The following is a 14,788-nucleotide window of genomic DNA, read 5'->3' as shown; positions in this document are numbered from 1 at the left end:
CACGAGAAGTGGAGAAAGAGAAGCAATAGTCAATGAACAGGATGGCAGAGAGAACAGGAAGGGAGACCTGCAAATGCAGAAGGAAAACAAGGGGAAAAAACCAAAACCAAGCACAAACCAACCCAATCATCAAAGATTAACATTCCCCTTTCCCTCCTGCTGTCTGCTAGTTCAGATTTCTGCTCTCAGTTGCCCAAGAGCATTCTGAGGGTGGTGAGGCACTGGCACAGGTCACCCAAGGAAGTGGCAAGTGCTTCATCCCTGGCAGTGCTCAAGGCCAGCTTGGATGCGGCTTAGAGCAACCTGCTCTAGTGGAAGGTGTCCCTGGGTTGGAACTGGATGAGCGTTAAGGTCCCTTCCAACCCAAACCACTCTGTGATTCTATGAAAAGCATTTCACCATACATGGGAGTCATCTACACCCAGTGTATTCCAAAGCACCTTTCTTACAACCAGTGTGTGAATTTTATAGTACTTCATAAGTAGTTTTCTCTAATCCCATAATGCATAAACATACCATTAATGTGAAGTGCTACCACAAATATGGAGCTCTGGTATGCTGAGGACAGTGTTCTCTGACTGCCTCCAGTATGATACCATTTGTATTTACTTGTGTGGCTTCTTCTAGAGGGCTACTAACTACTGAGCCTGTAAAATTCAAGCAGTAAAGCCTTACACCTATTGAGACAATCATGGTAACCCCTTCTAAGCATTTGCAAGGTTCTTAAAATTGTATTTAAGAGTGTAAACCAAATGAATAGCCAACGTTACATCAAGGTCCTGACAAAGCCTTATATTAAGGAAAGAGAAGTTTGAGTTTCTCTGGGTTTTGGGTGTTCTTCACCTCCCCAGATTGTCTTCTAAATAAAAATGGAGGAAAGTCACAGTCCTGCTAAAGTTATCTTGCCACAGCACACAAAAACATCCTTGTCATTAAGGGATTTTTATGGAAGAAAATAACGAAGAGAGCATTTTTCAGTAGATGCGTATGACATTTAATACAATCTGGGTGCTTTCAAAGCAAAACAATGGATATAGCTCATCACAAAGTACTGCAGACTTTAGAGGGACCACATGCACATGAGGTAGCTTTTTGAATAGTACAATAAAAACCTGCACTGCTGAAATGACTTGTAGATAACCATCATTATCAGTCACCTGAAGGACAGTCACCCTCACTCACAAAGGAACTGCAGTTAGAAAAAGTCATTCTCGTTGCCTCTAGCAGGTGCTTCTGTTGAATGTGTTAAAAGCAGTACATGAGATTTCAAGCAGTGTAAGTGAGCATCGGGCAGCCTCATACTCACCCAGCAATGACAACTCCATCGCAGGAATGTACATCACACAGAATCTTTCCCAGCTCGTACCGCAGCTGGCTCACAGCACCGATGCGGTTCTGCACAGAAAGAAGACATGGTGTTGGCACTGCCACACATTCATTGACTTGAGCAGGAGTGTTGATCTGCTGGAGGGCAGGAGGCTCTGCAGAGGGATCAGGACAGGCTGGATCCATGGGCTGAGGGCAATGGGATGAGGTTCAACAAAGCAAAGTGCCGGGTCCTGCACTTGGGCCACAACAACCCCCTGCAACGCTCCAGGCTTGGGGAAGGGCGGCTGGAAACTGCTCCTGGGAAAGGCCCTGGGGGTGCTGATTAATAGAGCTGAACATGAGCAGCTTGTGCCCAGGCAGCCAAGAAGCCACCAGCATCCTGGCCTGGCTCAGCACCAGTGTGGCAGCAGGGCCAGGGCAGTGACTGTCCCCCTGTGCTGGGCACTGGTGAGGCTGCACCTCGAATCCTGTGTCAGTTCTGGGCCCCTCATTGCAGGAGAGACATTGAGGTGCTGGAGCGGGGCCAGAGAACGGCAATGGAGCTGGTGCAGGGCCTGGAGCACAAGTGTGATGAGGAACGGCTGAGGGACCTGGGGGGGTTTAGTCTGGAGAAGAGAAGGCTCAGGGGGGACCTTCTCGCTCTCTGCAACTGCCTGACAGGAGGATGGAGCCAGGAGGGGGCTGGTCTCTGCTCCCAAGGAACAACGGACAGGACAAGAGGAAACGGCCTCAAGCTGCACCAGGGCAGGTTTAGATGAAGATGAGGAACAATTCCTTCCCCAGAGGGTGCTCAGGCATTGGAACAGGCTGCCCAGGGCAGGGCTGGAGTCACCGGCCCTGCAAGTGTTCACAAACCTCAGTGCCATGGGTCAGTGGTGGCCTTGGCAGTGCTGGGGTTGGACTTGATGATCTTAAAGGTCTTTTCCAACCTAGTTGATTCTATGATTAACTTGCTGCTTTGTGGAAAACTCCAGGCTTTGCTATTGCTACCGACAAGCTGCAGTGCAGCTGAAAAAAGTCACATGGATTTTATGCCTGCTGCCTGGAATTGTTACAGATGGAAATGAAGAGAAAATCATTGCTCTTTATTATCACTTATAATCTTTAGGTAGAGAACCAACTATCACAACAACAACAAAATGATAGCTTTCTTTTAGCCAGGGTATGTAATGAGCAGGGGAAGGAGCCTTCATTTTAAAGATTGATTCTCATTATCAATGGATGGTTGAGGTATACAAGTCTCTCTCACCAAAGTCAATGGAGCAGCATAGCAAACAAAGATTCACTCCCAAAAGTAATCAGTCATTGAGGAAAAAATGGTATTGGAGCAAGGACTAGGTCTCACAAATCCTTCAGCAGCTTTCCCCCTTCTACTGGCAAAAAGAAGCTGCAATACAAAAGACCAGCTTTTCACTACCACTTCCTTGAACCAGGTTCCCATTTTTCCACAGCATCTGGATGTCATTAAAGAAATTCCCTGTTACCTTCCAGTTGGTTTTCAACGTGCGCTCTCTGGTCCGGCAGTTCTTGAGGGCGAGCTTCCAACAGGCATGATCAGAGATGCTCATATCCAACAGGTATCCTTCCTGTTGGCACAACCTGTACCACAACACTTCATCTTCTGCAAGTGCTTTCCACGTCCTGCTGACCTAGAAAACAAATTTATAGATATGTATAGCATGAAGTTGTAAGTAAAACATAGATTTCATGGAAAATTATTTAAGTAACATCTGAAATGCACACATATAAATCAATATAGGCATAAACTGAGACTAAATTCTCACCTAAAGAAATAAATTTTTTCACCCTTTACACTACTGAGAGTATAAAAACCCCAAACCTTTAACAAAAGGCTTGTTTTCTGTGGATTCTTTTGAAAATAGCTGAGTTTCTACTCCACTAAAGCTCCATGCCAGAGGGACACCAGTATTCAGTGGCCACTAAGACACCGGAAAATCAGTGTATTAGAAAATTGTGAAGGGAAAAAAACAAGAAAACAATTAAGACAGCATTGTAAGCTTAGAGCAAAAATACGAATTTATGTTCATATTTGTAGCTAGAAAAAGCTCTCAGATCACACCACAATATCTCTAAAGCCCTACTGACAATGCCTGATTAGGTGTATGACATTAGTGATTTATAACCTATTGTATTACAGTATGCATAAATAGGAATGAATTATTAAGTTTTTCAAGTAGCCTCAAGTTGCTGTCCATTGCAGAGAGAACAGCCTCATCACAAGCAATTGTGGGCTTAGAATTAAAGATTCAAGAGGCAAGAGGCAACTTAAGTAGCAATTTGTTCTATGTAATTCTTAATTTGAAAAAAAAAAGAGGTAACCAATGAAAACTGCCACCAGTGAAAGCAGCAATCAATTGTACACTGCTTCCAAAAGCCTAAAAAAGCCTTCTCAGACTGACATCATTTTTAAGCATCTTACAATTAAGCATCTGATGTCCATTGCAGTCCCCAGATTACACCAAGAAACTAGGTGTCACATTGATACAAACTCTAACAGCACCATCTCTCTGGGTTCACTTGCTGTGTGTTCCACAGACACAACATGGCACACGGAGGTGAAAAGTGAACTCTTACTTGTTCTCTATTTTGGAATTTGTATTTTATCATTATTAGGCAAACCTTGCTTCAGATTTAAAACCACAGCTTTCAAACACAAAGCAGAGTGTCACAAAAACATAGAGCATGAGGAATACTGAAAGTGCAAGATCCTTTTGGCAGCAGAGATTTGCTAGGAGTCTATGCAGAACACAAGCCATGGAGTAACAAAGCCTGCAGTGAGGCTTTCACAGAGGTTAGGAAAATAAATCAAGCAGTTTGTAACGTGATCTGTACAATTTGTTATGTGATGACTTGGAAGAGCGTGCCTTAGCCTGCTCTATGAAATGGAGCATCAGGCCAAGACTGGCGAGTCAGCCCAACCAAAACACCCACAGCATCGCAGGGAGACAGCAGCTGCGGTCCAGAAAGCACCCATCAACATGACCCTGTGTCTTACAGGTCTCCCTGGGTCACAGTAAGTGCAAAAACATCTTGCACACATGGTGTGTCCTATATAGTCCCCAAGCAGTGGGACAGTATCCATGCAATGAAGAGCATAGATCTCCCCTGGAAAGCTTTAAGAAGCTTCTAGCTATCTTGTTTACATAGTGTTGCCTGTTGGTCTCGCAGTGAAGACACAGATGTATCATCGCTGCTCTCAAAAACCAGCATCCCACTAGGAAGCAAGGATTGCGTCATAAGATACATCTCATGATCTGTTTCTTCCAGGAAAAAGAGAAGTTTAATATGGAGAGAGAAGGGTGGACTGAATAACCTGAATATGTTTTTAATATCTGATAGAATCATAGAATCAACCAGATTGGAAAAGACCTTTAAGATCATCAAGTCCAACCCTTCCCCAGCACTGCCAAAGCCACCACTAACCCATGGCACTTAGGGCCCTGTCTACACGGTGTGTGAACACTTGCAGGGACAGTGACTCCAGCACTGCCCTGGGCAGCCTGTTCCAATGCCTGAGCACCCTCTGGGGAAGGAATTGTTCCTCAGCTCCATCTAAACCTCCCCTGGTGCAGCTTGAGGCCATTTCCTCTTGTCCCATCCCTTGTTCCTTGGGAGCAGAGCCCAGCCCCCTCCTGGCTCCATCCTCCTGTCAGGCAGTTGCAGAGAGCGAGAAGGTCCCCCCTGAGCCTTCTCTTCTCCAGACTAACCCCCCCCAGGTCCCTCAGCCGTTCCTCATCACACTTGTGCTCCAGGCCCTGCACCAGCTCCGGTGCCCTTCTCTGGCCCTGCTCCAGCACCTCAATGTCTCTCCTGCAATGAGGGGCCCAAGGATACCTGCATATAAGAGCAGCTCTCGAACAGGAGAATCCAAGTCCAGCAGAATAATACTCTAATCACCAAGAGACCTCAATTCAGACTAGCAGAAACACAGAGTCCTCTTCCATCATCTGACAAAGCAAACCACCTGGATAGGGCAATCACAATGCCTTACAAATGACAGAAACAGCACTGAGTCTTCTCTAGCATTATACATCATCCTGTAATAAAAAAGCTGTGCTTAATGCTCCTCTCCCTATAGGGACATACTCAGGAAGTTCAAAAGCAAAAGAAAAACCCTCAAACCATTACAGTTTAGTGGGGAATTTGCTCTCAACTTGATTTTAAAGCAATATAAATCCAGATATTACTGCTCAAAGGAAAAAGAAACACCCAGCTTTGTGCTGACACACCAAACCAAAGCAGCTGCTGGGCAGGAGTTGAGCACTGGGCCAAGCCGGGTCGACACAAGCAGCACCCCTGCCCCCCTCCTGTTCCAGCAGCGTGTTCCTGCTGACATGGAGAGGACAGGCTAGAGGCCAAGCAGAAGGAAACAAAGCCAAGTGATGGCAATGTTTGCCTTGCTTAATAAAAAAAAAGCAAAAAGAAAGAAAAAACACACACCTTTGGAGTTTGCCAAAATAGACAATGTTGTACAGAGCCTTCTAGATTCAAGGTCTTAAAAGCGTTTTATAAAGATGGTATTAAAACAAAAGAAGGGGGGGAACTACATAAAATTTAGGCTGCCTTTTCAACTTTCAGGAACAAACATGCAAAGGGAATAAAGATCCTCTCCTATTATGATTTTCTTAAATCAAATTACATTGAATCCTGCTGCTTTACAAGCCTGGATTTCCAAAGGGTCCCTAACGCAGCCCTTTCTTACTGCACCAAAACTAGCATGAAAATCCCTTGTAAAAGCCCCACTGAGCGAGGCTCAGCTGCAAGAAATCACTAATAAAAGTGTCTCAAGCATTTCACTTTACAGCACCACTGTGAGCTGCCGCATTAAAACCAGCCATTGGCTCCAAGTCAGCTTTATTAGATCTGCTTGACTTTGAGTTTCAGGTGAGGCCCTGAAAGCCAGAGCATTATGGCTTTATTTATACTCACCCATACATTCTGCTTGTTGGGGAGTAGCTGAGATGTGCAAAGCTCTTATTAAAGTACAAACATAATTGTTTCCAAATCTACACTACGTAGAAGCTCCAACAATCATCAATGACAACATCTTACAGAGCTGTTTATAGATTTAGAGTTCCCAGTTTCATTTTGCCTTTAGTGTTCTTATTATCTTTTTACTACAGTTCTCAACCTTTCTCAGCAAAGAAACTTTGGTTTCCCCTGAGCTCCACACAGGAATGATTTTATATCTTATAGTTCAGCAAGTAATAATGGTCTGAAGGACTTCACAGGCTTTCACTCACACAGGTTTTGCTATTAAAAAGACCAAAAAAGAAACAAACAAAGCCCACCTCTTCCATTAAATGCTAAATTCCTCCTAATCCTACCTAAATCAACTGGCTCAAATCCTACTGAAGGTTTATTTATCCCTCTCCATCTGATAACTGTCTTTGTTTCATTAGCTTTATTTTCTTCCCTAGACACACAAAGGGATTGTCAAGGTTCACTCACTGAAGCCAGGGACCTCACTTAGAAATATCTGGACCTTCAGTTCAGTACATTACGGAGCGCCAAACCGGATTTAATCCAAAGCCATTCAGATGGAAGCCACACCAGGTGGAAGCTGCTCATCCTTACAATTCACAGCGATAATGATAGAATGGTTTAGGTTGGAAGGGACCTTAAAGCTCAGCCAGCTCCAACTCCCTGCCACGGGCAGGGACACCTTCCACTAGAGCAGGTTGCTCCAAGCCCCTGTGTCCAACCTGGCCTTGAACACTGCCAGGGATGGGGCAGCCACAGCTTCTCTGGGCACCCTGTGCCAGCGCCTCAGCACCCTCACAGGGAACAGCTTCTGCCTCAGAGCTCATCTCAATCTCCTCTCTGGCAGGTTAAAGCCATTCCCCTTGGCCTGTCCCTACAGGCCCTTGTCCAAAGCCCCTCTCCAGGTTTCCTGGAGCCCCTTTAGGCACTGGAGCTGCTCTAAGGTGTCCCCTTCAGGAGCCTTCTCTTCTCCAGGCTGCCCCAGCCCAGCTCTCTCAGCCTGGCTCCAGAGCAGAGCTGCTCCAGCCCTCGCAGCAGCTCCGGGGCCTCCTCTGGCCTCGCTCCAGCAGCTCCACGTCCCTCTTGTGCTGTTGCCCCAGAGCTGGATCAGGACTGCAGGGGGGGGTCTCCCCAGAGCGCAGCAGAGGGGCAGGATCCCCTCCCTGACCTGCTGCTCATGCTCTGGGGGTGCAGCCCAGCACACGGGGGGGTTCTGGGCTCAAGCACTCACTGAAGCTGGGTCATGGGGAGCTTCTCCTCACCCAGCACCCCAAGTCCTTCTCCTCAGGCTGCTCCATCCAGCCTCCCCCAGCCTGTGTCTGTGCTGGGGATTGCCCCAACCCAGGGGCAGGAGCTTGCACTTGGCCTTGTTGAACTCCACGAGGTTCACTGCATGAGGACCTCTCCAGTGCGTCCATTCCTTCCCTCCAGCATGTTGACTGCACCACACAGCTCAGTGTCCTCAGCAAACTTGCTGAGGGGTCACTCGATCCCACTGTCCATGTCACCCACAAAGGTGTTCAACAGCACCGGTCCCAGCATTGATCCCTGAGGAACACCACTCATCACTGGTCTCCACTTGGACATCGAGCCGCTGACCACAACTCTTTGAGCACGACCACCCAGCCAATTCCTTATTCACCAAGTGGTCCTCTGTAATTTTAAGTCTCATCCTGAGCCCAAGACACCCTTATCCATTGGTTTCTCTACTCTCCCTCTCAACTATGAGGAGGATGGGTGATTTCTTTTACCGATACGCAACCCTGATGCAAAAGTATCCTCAAAAAATACGTGATCTTCTTCTTTTAAACGTATAAACACTAAAATCCTAACTGTGTTAGGCATCTGAATCTCCATTTATAGAAGATAATTCACTCTTATATTCCTAGAAACAGTCTTCCTTGTCCTAGATACATACACAATTGTCGTGTTGGTAAACATTTCTAGATCTTCCCTGGGATGAAAATGCAAACAGGTAATTTCCCACTGATCCCTTCAGAAATAAAACTGCCTTAGCATGTGCAAAATGCAGTCTATACTGTCAAGAAGTATTTCACACCACAAAATGCAAATCATGCAGTCTCTGGTATTTACTAGAAAGCAGTAACCGTAAGTTTACGGAGAAGTTCATAGATGAGACATATCAGCTTGTCACAAAGCTGACAATGTAAAGGCCAGGTCCTCAAACCATGAGTGAAGCTGACTACAGGTGCCTGCAGTATTAGCCCCAAATAACACAAGAATCTCAGAATCAACTAGGTTGGAAAACACCTTTAAGCTCATCAAGTCCAACCATTCCCAGCAGTGCCAAGGCCACCACTAACCCATGGCACTGAGGTTTGGGAACACTTGCAGGGCCGGTGACTCCAGCACTGCCCTGGGCAGCCTGTTCCAATGCCTGAGCACCCTTTGGGGAAGGAATTGTTCCTCAGCTCCATCTAAACCTGCTCTGGTGCAGCTTGAGGCCGTTTCCTCTTGTCCCATCCCTTGTTCCTTGGGAGCAGAGACCAGCCCCCTCCTGACTCCATCCTCCTGTCAGGTAGCTGTAGAGAATCACTCATAGCATAGATAGATCTTTCAATGGTCAGAACAGAATCAAAAGGTACTCATGAGGCTGGCACAAAGCAGAGGCAAAATTTTGCCATTACTCTGGCCTCTTCTGCTGACACATTAAGTCATGAATACATTTCTCCTTGAATTATAAACATGGGATATCAACAGGGACTGGTCTGCTGGATAGTAGGGAATATCACACAACTCCTGCGAACCCATCAGAGCTCAGGAACTGATGACACCATCCATTTACATGCTGCACATGGGCTTGGTATTTCAAATGCCATACGGATAGTTTGTCGGTTAGAGTACTAATTCCAAAACTCAAAGAAAAGCTGTGGGGAAGAGAGGGAGGAGGGAAATATCAGGGTGAAATTAAAGTTCTCCAGAGCAGTCTGTGGTGTGATTAAATCTCAGAGAGACTCTGCAGTCAGGTTACTCCACTGTTAGCCGGGTACCCATCTGGCATAAAGAACTAAGCAAACAGGTTTTCTCCAAAGGCACTCGCATCGTTCATGATGCCAATTCCACTAACTGGCCCAATTTCATTAAAATCCCAAGGCACCTTCATAAAAAACCTTTCTGGGATAACACTATAAAGCAGCAGGGCTTTCCATTTAGCACGAGTGGGCTTCCCCCCCTTCAAAAACCAAACCACCAAGAGAAAAATGAAAATGGGATTTATTTTTATCACTTTGCTTTTTATTTGAACACTTCAAAAACAGCCAGCTCTGCACCAAAAGCCTTGGATCTTCATCTCATTCTGAAAGCCTTGTAAAACAGTGGGCATCTGCTCAGCTACCTGTCAGCTGCCATGAAGGACCAACTGACTCAGTGTGAGAAGGGGAATGAGAAAGGTGAAAAATCTTCTCAGTGTTAAAGCAATTCTTACTAGAACAGGCTCAAGTTATAAACCAAAGTGAAATCAAGTGTAGCCCAAGCACAGAGAAAAGGAGCAGCCCTTCACCAGCCAATCTTTTTATTATGCCATGAGATAAACTGATCATCCCAAGGGAAACAAAGCAAACCAAACGAAAAAAACACAAAAAAAGAGATGGAGAAAGAATAACCCTAAAGTAATCCACTCAAGAAATGCATCCATATTCCATTTCATGGGATGTGGCCTTTACTGATCACATCTCTCTACCTCAAATGATGAACTCCAGCATATCTGAAAGCTTTAGTCTCCTGGACAGCGCTAAAAAATAATCCTAGAGAAATTCTTCCTCTGCAACAGAAGCCCTGAAAGAGGAATTATTCTTCTTCTAACAGCTCTTGTTTGTAAAAGGCATCCACAAGTCAAAGATTTAAACAATAAACAACTGTGGTGGCTATTTAACACCATGACTTGCTCTTACTGAACATTAAAAGCCTGATTTCAAGACACGTGCCATCTGGACAATACTTGTGCCCAGTTTACCATCCCCAACAAAGCTGCACCCTGCCTGACACGTGTCAGTTTTTACATGCTATCATTTCTTTCTCCTGCAAACAATCCAGAGCATGGCTCAAGTGTAACACAAGGAATGGTTTTGGATGGACTTTTTGTGAAGTTACAAGACGTGCTTTGTGCGTAAGAGTTCAGTGAACACCAGCCTGAAACATTGACCAGTGGCCATGTGAGAGGGTGGCAGTGAATACCCACAATATTCTTCTCCAGTTCACAGGATAATCAGCACTTGCAATGAAGTTTGCTTTGAAGATTCATTCAGAGAAGAGATTAATCTTTCAGTGTGTGAAGAAAGGACATAAAGAGGCTCAGTAATGTGGGCTGAACAATCCCAAATCAGGTGTGTGTGAGTGTTTAAGTTAGTAAAGCTGCTTGAAGAGATGGGCAGTTTACAACTATACATAAATTACTACACATGGACCATGTCTGAGTACAGACTGGTGAAAGCATTATCTGAAAGTATCACCAAATAAAACTATGAACCCCTTAGGGGTGATGGGAAATAAGTGTCACTTAACAACTCAGCCTCACATGAAATTACTACAGACAAAAAGCTACTACTCCAATTCCTACGGTTCAGGTCACGCACACTGAAAAGTTGGAAGAACACCTCTGCTGCCATGCCCTTAGCACTGCAAAGTGCTGAGTTCTAACTATTGCAGCAAGACACTCACTTGTTCCTAAGTACATCCACTTGAATCAAAAAATCTTTGCAAGTATCTCTTTTAAATGTTAAGGCTTCACTTTTGACCAGGCCACAAATGCTTTATTTAAACTCAACTGCAAGCTCTAAATCCAGTTCATTTACCATTATTTTTCAATATCCAGCTTTGGAGGTATCTCCAGTAAGTAAAAGCACAATCAGCTGAGCTACAAGGGGTACCACACATCTGTCCTGCAAGGTGCCTATTTCCTGAATATTCCTGCCCAATTTATGTGGTATCAGAGAAGCAAACAGTCAGCAGCACTCACCTGAGCACACCTTCCCAACTCCGTCTTGCCAAGGTACTGAAATATCTTCAGTGCCAGCTCATAAGGCAGCTGAACATCAAAGAAAGGAACCTCATTTATCTCATTCTGAAAAGAAAGAAAGAGACAATAATTTGTTAGGCTTTGTTAATGCACAGCTAAGTAGTAGCAAAAGTTACCATGGGATGGAGGAAGGACGTTGTATCCTCAGTGCCAACATAGTTCCATCAAAAAGGTAAAAGTAATTCTGCCTCTCCTTCCTGTAACAGCGCATCAGACAGACCATGCTGACTGAAGGTACCTGAACTACTCTTTGCTCTCTCTGAGTCATATCAGGTAAAGAATATTCGAAGGCAAGTGGAGCTAAAAGGCAGATTGAGGAGAACTGTCTATAGTCAGATGGCAGAGAAAGGCAAGACACAAGTTCTAGTGAAAAAGTTTGTCTGAGGTTTAAGCATCAAAAAGACCAAACAAGTAGATCAACCTGTGAAGACATATGCCCAGTATTAATTTCATTTACAAGATTTCAAACACAGATGATGGAAAATTAATATTTTGACATCAAACTGAATGGAAATTGTTTTACAATCTCTGTCTTTCATTAGTAACATATAAATGTCTTTTTAATATGTAATGTGCTGAATGAGTTGCTGCTTTAACTGATTAAGTATCTAAAAAAACAAGTTAAAGAATCTATCATTTCATTCTAAAGCTAAATGCAGTACATATATTTTTCTTATATGCTTTTTTGTTTGTTTTGACTATATAATTATTAAACTTCTTCCTGCAGTTATCACATCAAGATTTGTCTCCCTCGTTTCTGCCTGGATATTCCAAATTTTTATACTATATAATATATGGAGAGCAAAATGAGCCCATTCTGAGCATTTCTATGTCACCTATTTTGATGTTTTGCTCTCTGGTGCTTTTTCCTGGTTCCTGTACACTTCCCAGGTGCTCCTGAACGCCTGATCCCTCTCCATCAATGCATATGCACAACATCAGCTGCTCAGTTACAACCTGTCTCCAGTTTGCCATCAGAAAGTCAGGTAGATCCCAAATCAGGATCTTCCCCTGCTCCTTACCACCACTCTAACCACAATACCTTTGTTTCTTTGTAGGTCTCTTTTATGTTCCTTGCTCATTTAAACCTGGACCCTTGGCAGTATCAATGAAGGAGGACATACAGGCAGTGCTGGGTTTATTAAAAGTAGTTACACAGGAAAACTGTTGTAGAATATGGCTGCATGTAAGTTTTTAATGCAAGAGGTATTCTACACCTAATATTCAGTAATTCCAATACCTCAATACCTAAAGGGCGTCTACAAGAAATGTGGAGAGGGACTTTGGACAAGGGCCTGTAGGGACAGGACAAGGGGAATGGCTTTAACCTGCCAGAGGGGAGATTGAGATGAGCTCTGAGGCAGAAGCTCTTCCCTGTGAGGGTGCTGAGGCGCTGGCACAGGGTGCCCAGAGAAGCTGTGGCTGCCCCATCCCTGGCAGTGTTCAAGGCCAGGTTGGACACAGGGGCTTGGAGCAACCTGCTCTAGTGGAAGGTGTCCCTGCCCGTGGCAGGGGATTGGAACTGGAGGAGCTTTAAGGTCCCTTCCAACACAAACCATTCTGGGATTCTAGGATACATTAGATGAGTGTTTAGACAGCACAAATTTGGGCAATGTTCCCATTAGGTCTTTTTAGCAAAACAGCACCAGTTTATAAACATTGGAACCTTGCACTCATTCCAAAGTTACCTAAACCAGGACCTGCAGCCAACCCTCCTGCTCCCCTCCCTTCTCATCCACAATTTTCCTGCACAAATGGCTCCTTTTCCTCTCCTTTCCCTCCACATGAGGACCACTGGCTCCACTCCCTGCTGTGGATTTCCAAGATGATCGTTTGCTTTCAATGTGATTTAAATTGCATCTATTTCCAAAGGGGACACCAAAGAAAAATATAAAAGGAACTCTGAGAGTACATCTCTGGCCAGATGTGAACCAGCTCGGCTCCAGGAACCATTTCAGAGCAACACACTGCCCAAACAAATAAGATGAGCCATTCGGCAAGGCTTATTAGCTCAAGGCTTATGAGCTCAGGCACAGCACCACTATGAATGTATTGCTTCCAAATTGGAGTTGACTCACATCCAGCCAGCAGAACCTGGTCTGTCTGTATGTACTCAAAGGTGTCATTGGAAGGACAGGCCACCTACAGACAGACAGTACAGACAAAATGGTTAAGTCTGACAGCTCTCGCATGAATGAAGAGGGGAAAAACTAAAACCAGATGTATAGATTTTATTTTTAACTAACCTGCAAGAGTATTTGTAGTCAAACTGTAAGCACAAACTTGCCACAAAGCACAAGGAGCAGCTCCCACTATTCCCATTCTAATGCAACCTTAACATTAGAGACAGACCAAGGTCTTCCCTTCCCTCCCCCAAATCCACACAGCTTAGACTCAGCCCAGCGCTGCAAACCAAGCGGTAATGTTAAGTCAGCACCAGCCTGTCTAAAAGTCTACTGGAATGAATCCAAAACTCAAACACTGCCATCCCCTCTGAGACAGATTTGGGCTCCTGTGTGCTAATGGAGCACTAATTCTGTAAATGGATTAATTTGTGCCTTGCAGACAGAAATTTAATCTCTTCCTTTTAATTCTTTTAAGCAAACAGTAATTAGTCCCAGTTTGGTTAGTCAGAAGCGAGAAAATGCGTTTCCCCCCTCGTTTTCCTATGCTGTAAATAAAACCTCTATTGCACTTAGAGGACTCACCAAAATAACTTTGATCTGGTTCAGAACTGTATTTAAGACTATTTCCGAATTAACTCATTTATTCAACGAATTAATACTTGTTTTCTCACTACACCACCGTGTCACAAGGCAGGATACTCTTAACTACTGCACCTGCACCAATGAGCCTGAATAAGCAACAAAACTTTTTGAAGAGAAGAAAGAAATGATAATTCATAAGAAGAAAAGTAGATTTTGGAGGGGTAAAACCTTCTAAGATGAAACAAGAAGCTGAGGATATAAAGGAGCCCACAGGAACCCAAAACTCGGGGCTCCCCTCCCTCCGCACCCCCCGCACCTCACCCCGGGCCCGCCGCGGCCCTACCAGGTCGCGGATGAGCTGCCCCAGCAGATCGTCGCCGTCGCCGCCTCCGTCCCCCGCGGGCTCCTCCGCGGGGCGGGCGGGCGATGGGCTGCGGCGGGCCGGGGCGGGCGGGGCGCCGCCGTCCAGCAGGCCGCGGGCCAGCGCCAGGTAGCCGGGCTCGGCCTGCTCGGCGCCGCGGCGGCTCCCGGGCTCCGCTGGGGGCTGCTGGGCTGCTGCTGCCGCCTCCCGCCGCCGCCGCTTCGCGCCCCCCGCCAGCTCCTCCCGCCAGCAGCGGCGGAACTGCTCCAGCTCCGCCGAGCCCTCGGCCATGGCGGCGGCGGGGCCGGGCCCGGCCCAGCCTCCCCCCGCAGCCCGGCGCGGAAACCGCCC

The 14,788-nt window shown here is 45.7% G+C and overlaps 1 protein-coding gene across 1 annotated transcript in view; it reads right to left on the bottom strand.

Annotated features, from left to right (window-relative positions):
• The window catches only part of FBXW8 (F-box and WD repeat domain containing 8), a 54,538-nt gene extending 39,780 nt beyond the window's left edge, over positions 1-14,758 (bottom strand). Inside the window, exons 1-4 of the mRNA XM_030500372.1 lie at positions 14,420-14,758; positions 11,309-11,413; positions 2,814-2,978; positions 1,307-1,395 (exon numbers count right to left, since the gene is read on the bottom strand). Of these exons, the coding sequence (XP_030356232.1) occupies positions 1,307-1,395; positions 2,814-2,978; positions 11,309-11,413; positions 14,420-14,728 (668 nt within the window). The 5' untranslated portion in view covers positions 14,729-14,758. The remainder of the gene's footprint in view (positions 1-1,306; positions 1,396-2,813; positions 2,979-11,308; positions 11,414-14,419) is intronic.
• Positions 14,759-14,788: the final 30 nt, after the last annotated feature.

The sequence above is a fragment of the Strigops habroptila genome, chromosome 11, assembly GCF_004027225.2.
Source record: "Strigops habroptila isolate Jane chromosome 11, bStrHab1.2.pri, whole genome shotgun sequence".
In the NCBI taxonomy this organism is placed as follows: Eukaryota; Metazoa; Chordata; class Aves; order Psittaciformes; family Psittacidae; genus Strigops; species Strigops habroptila.
The sequence above is the reverse complement of the archived record's forward strand: the minus strand, read 5'-3'. Positions and strand labels throughout refer to the sequence as shown.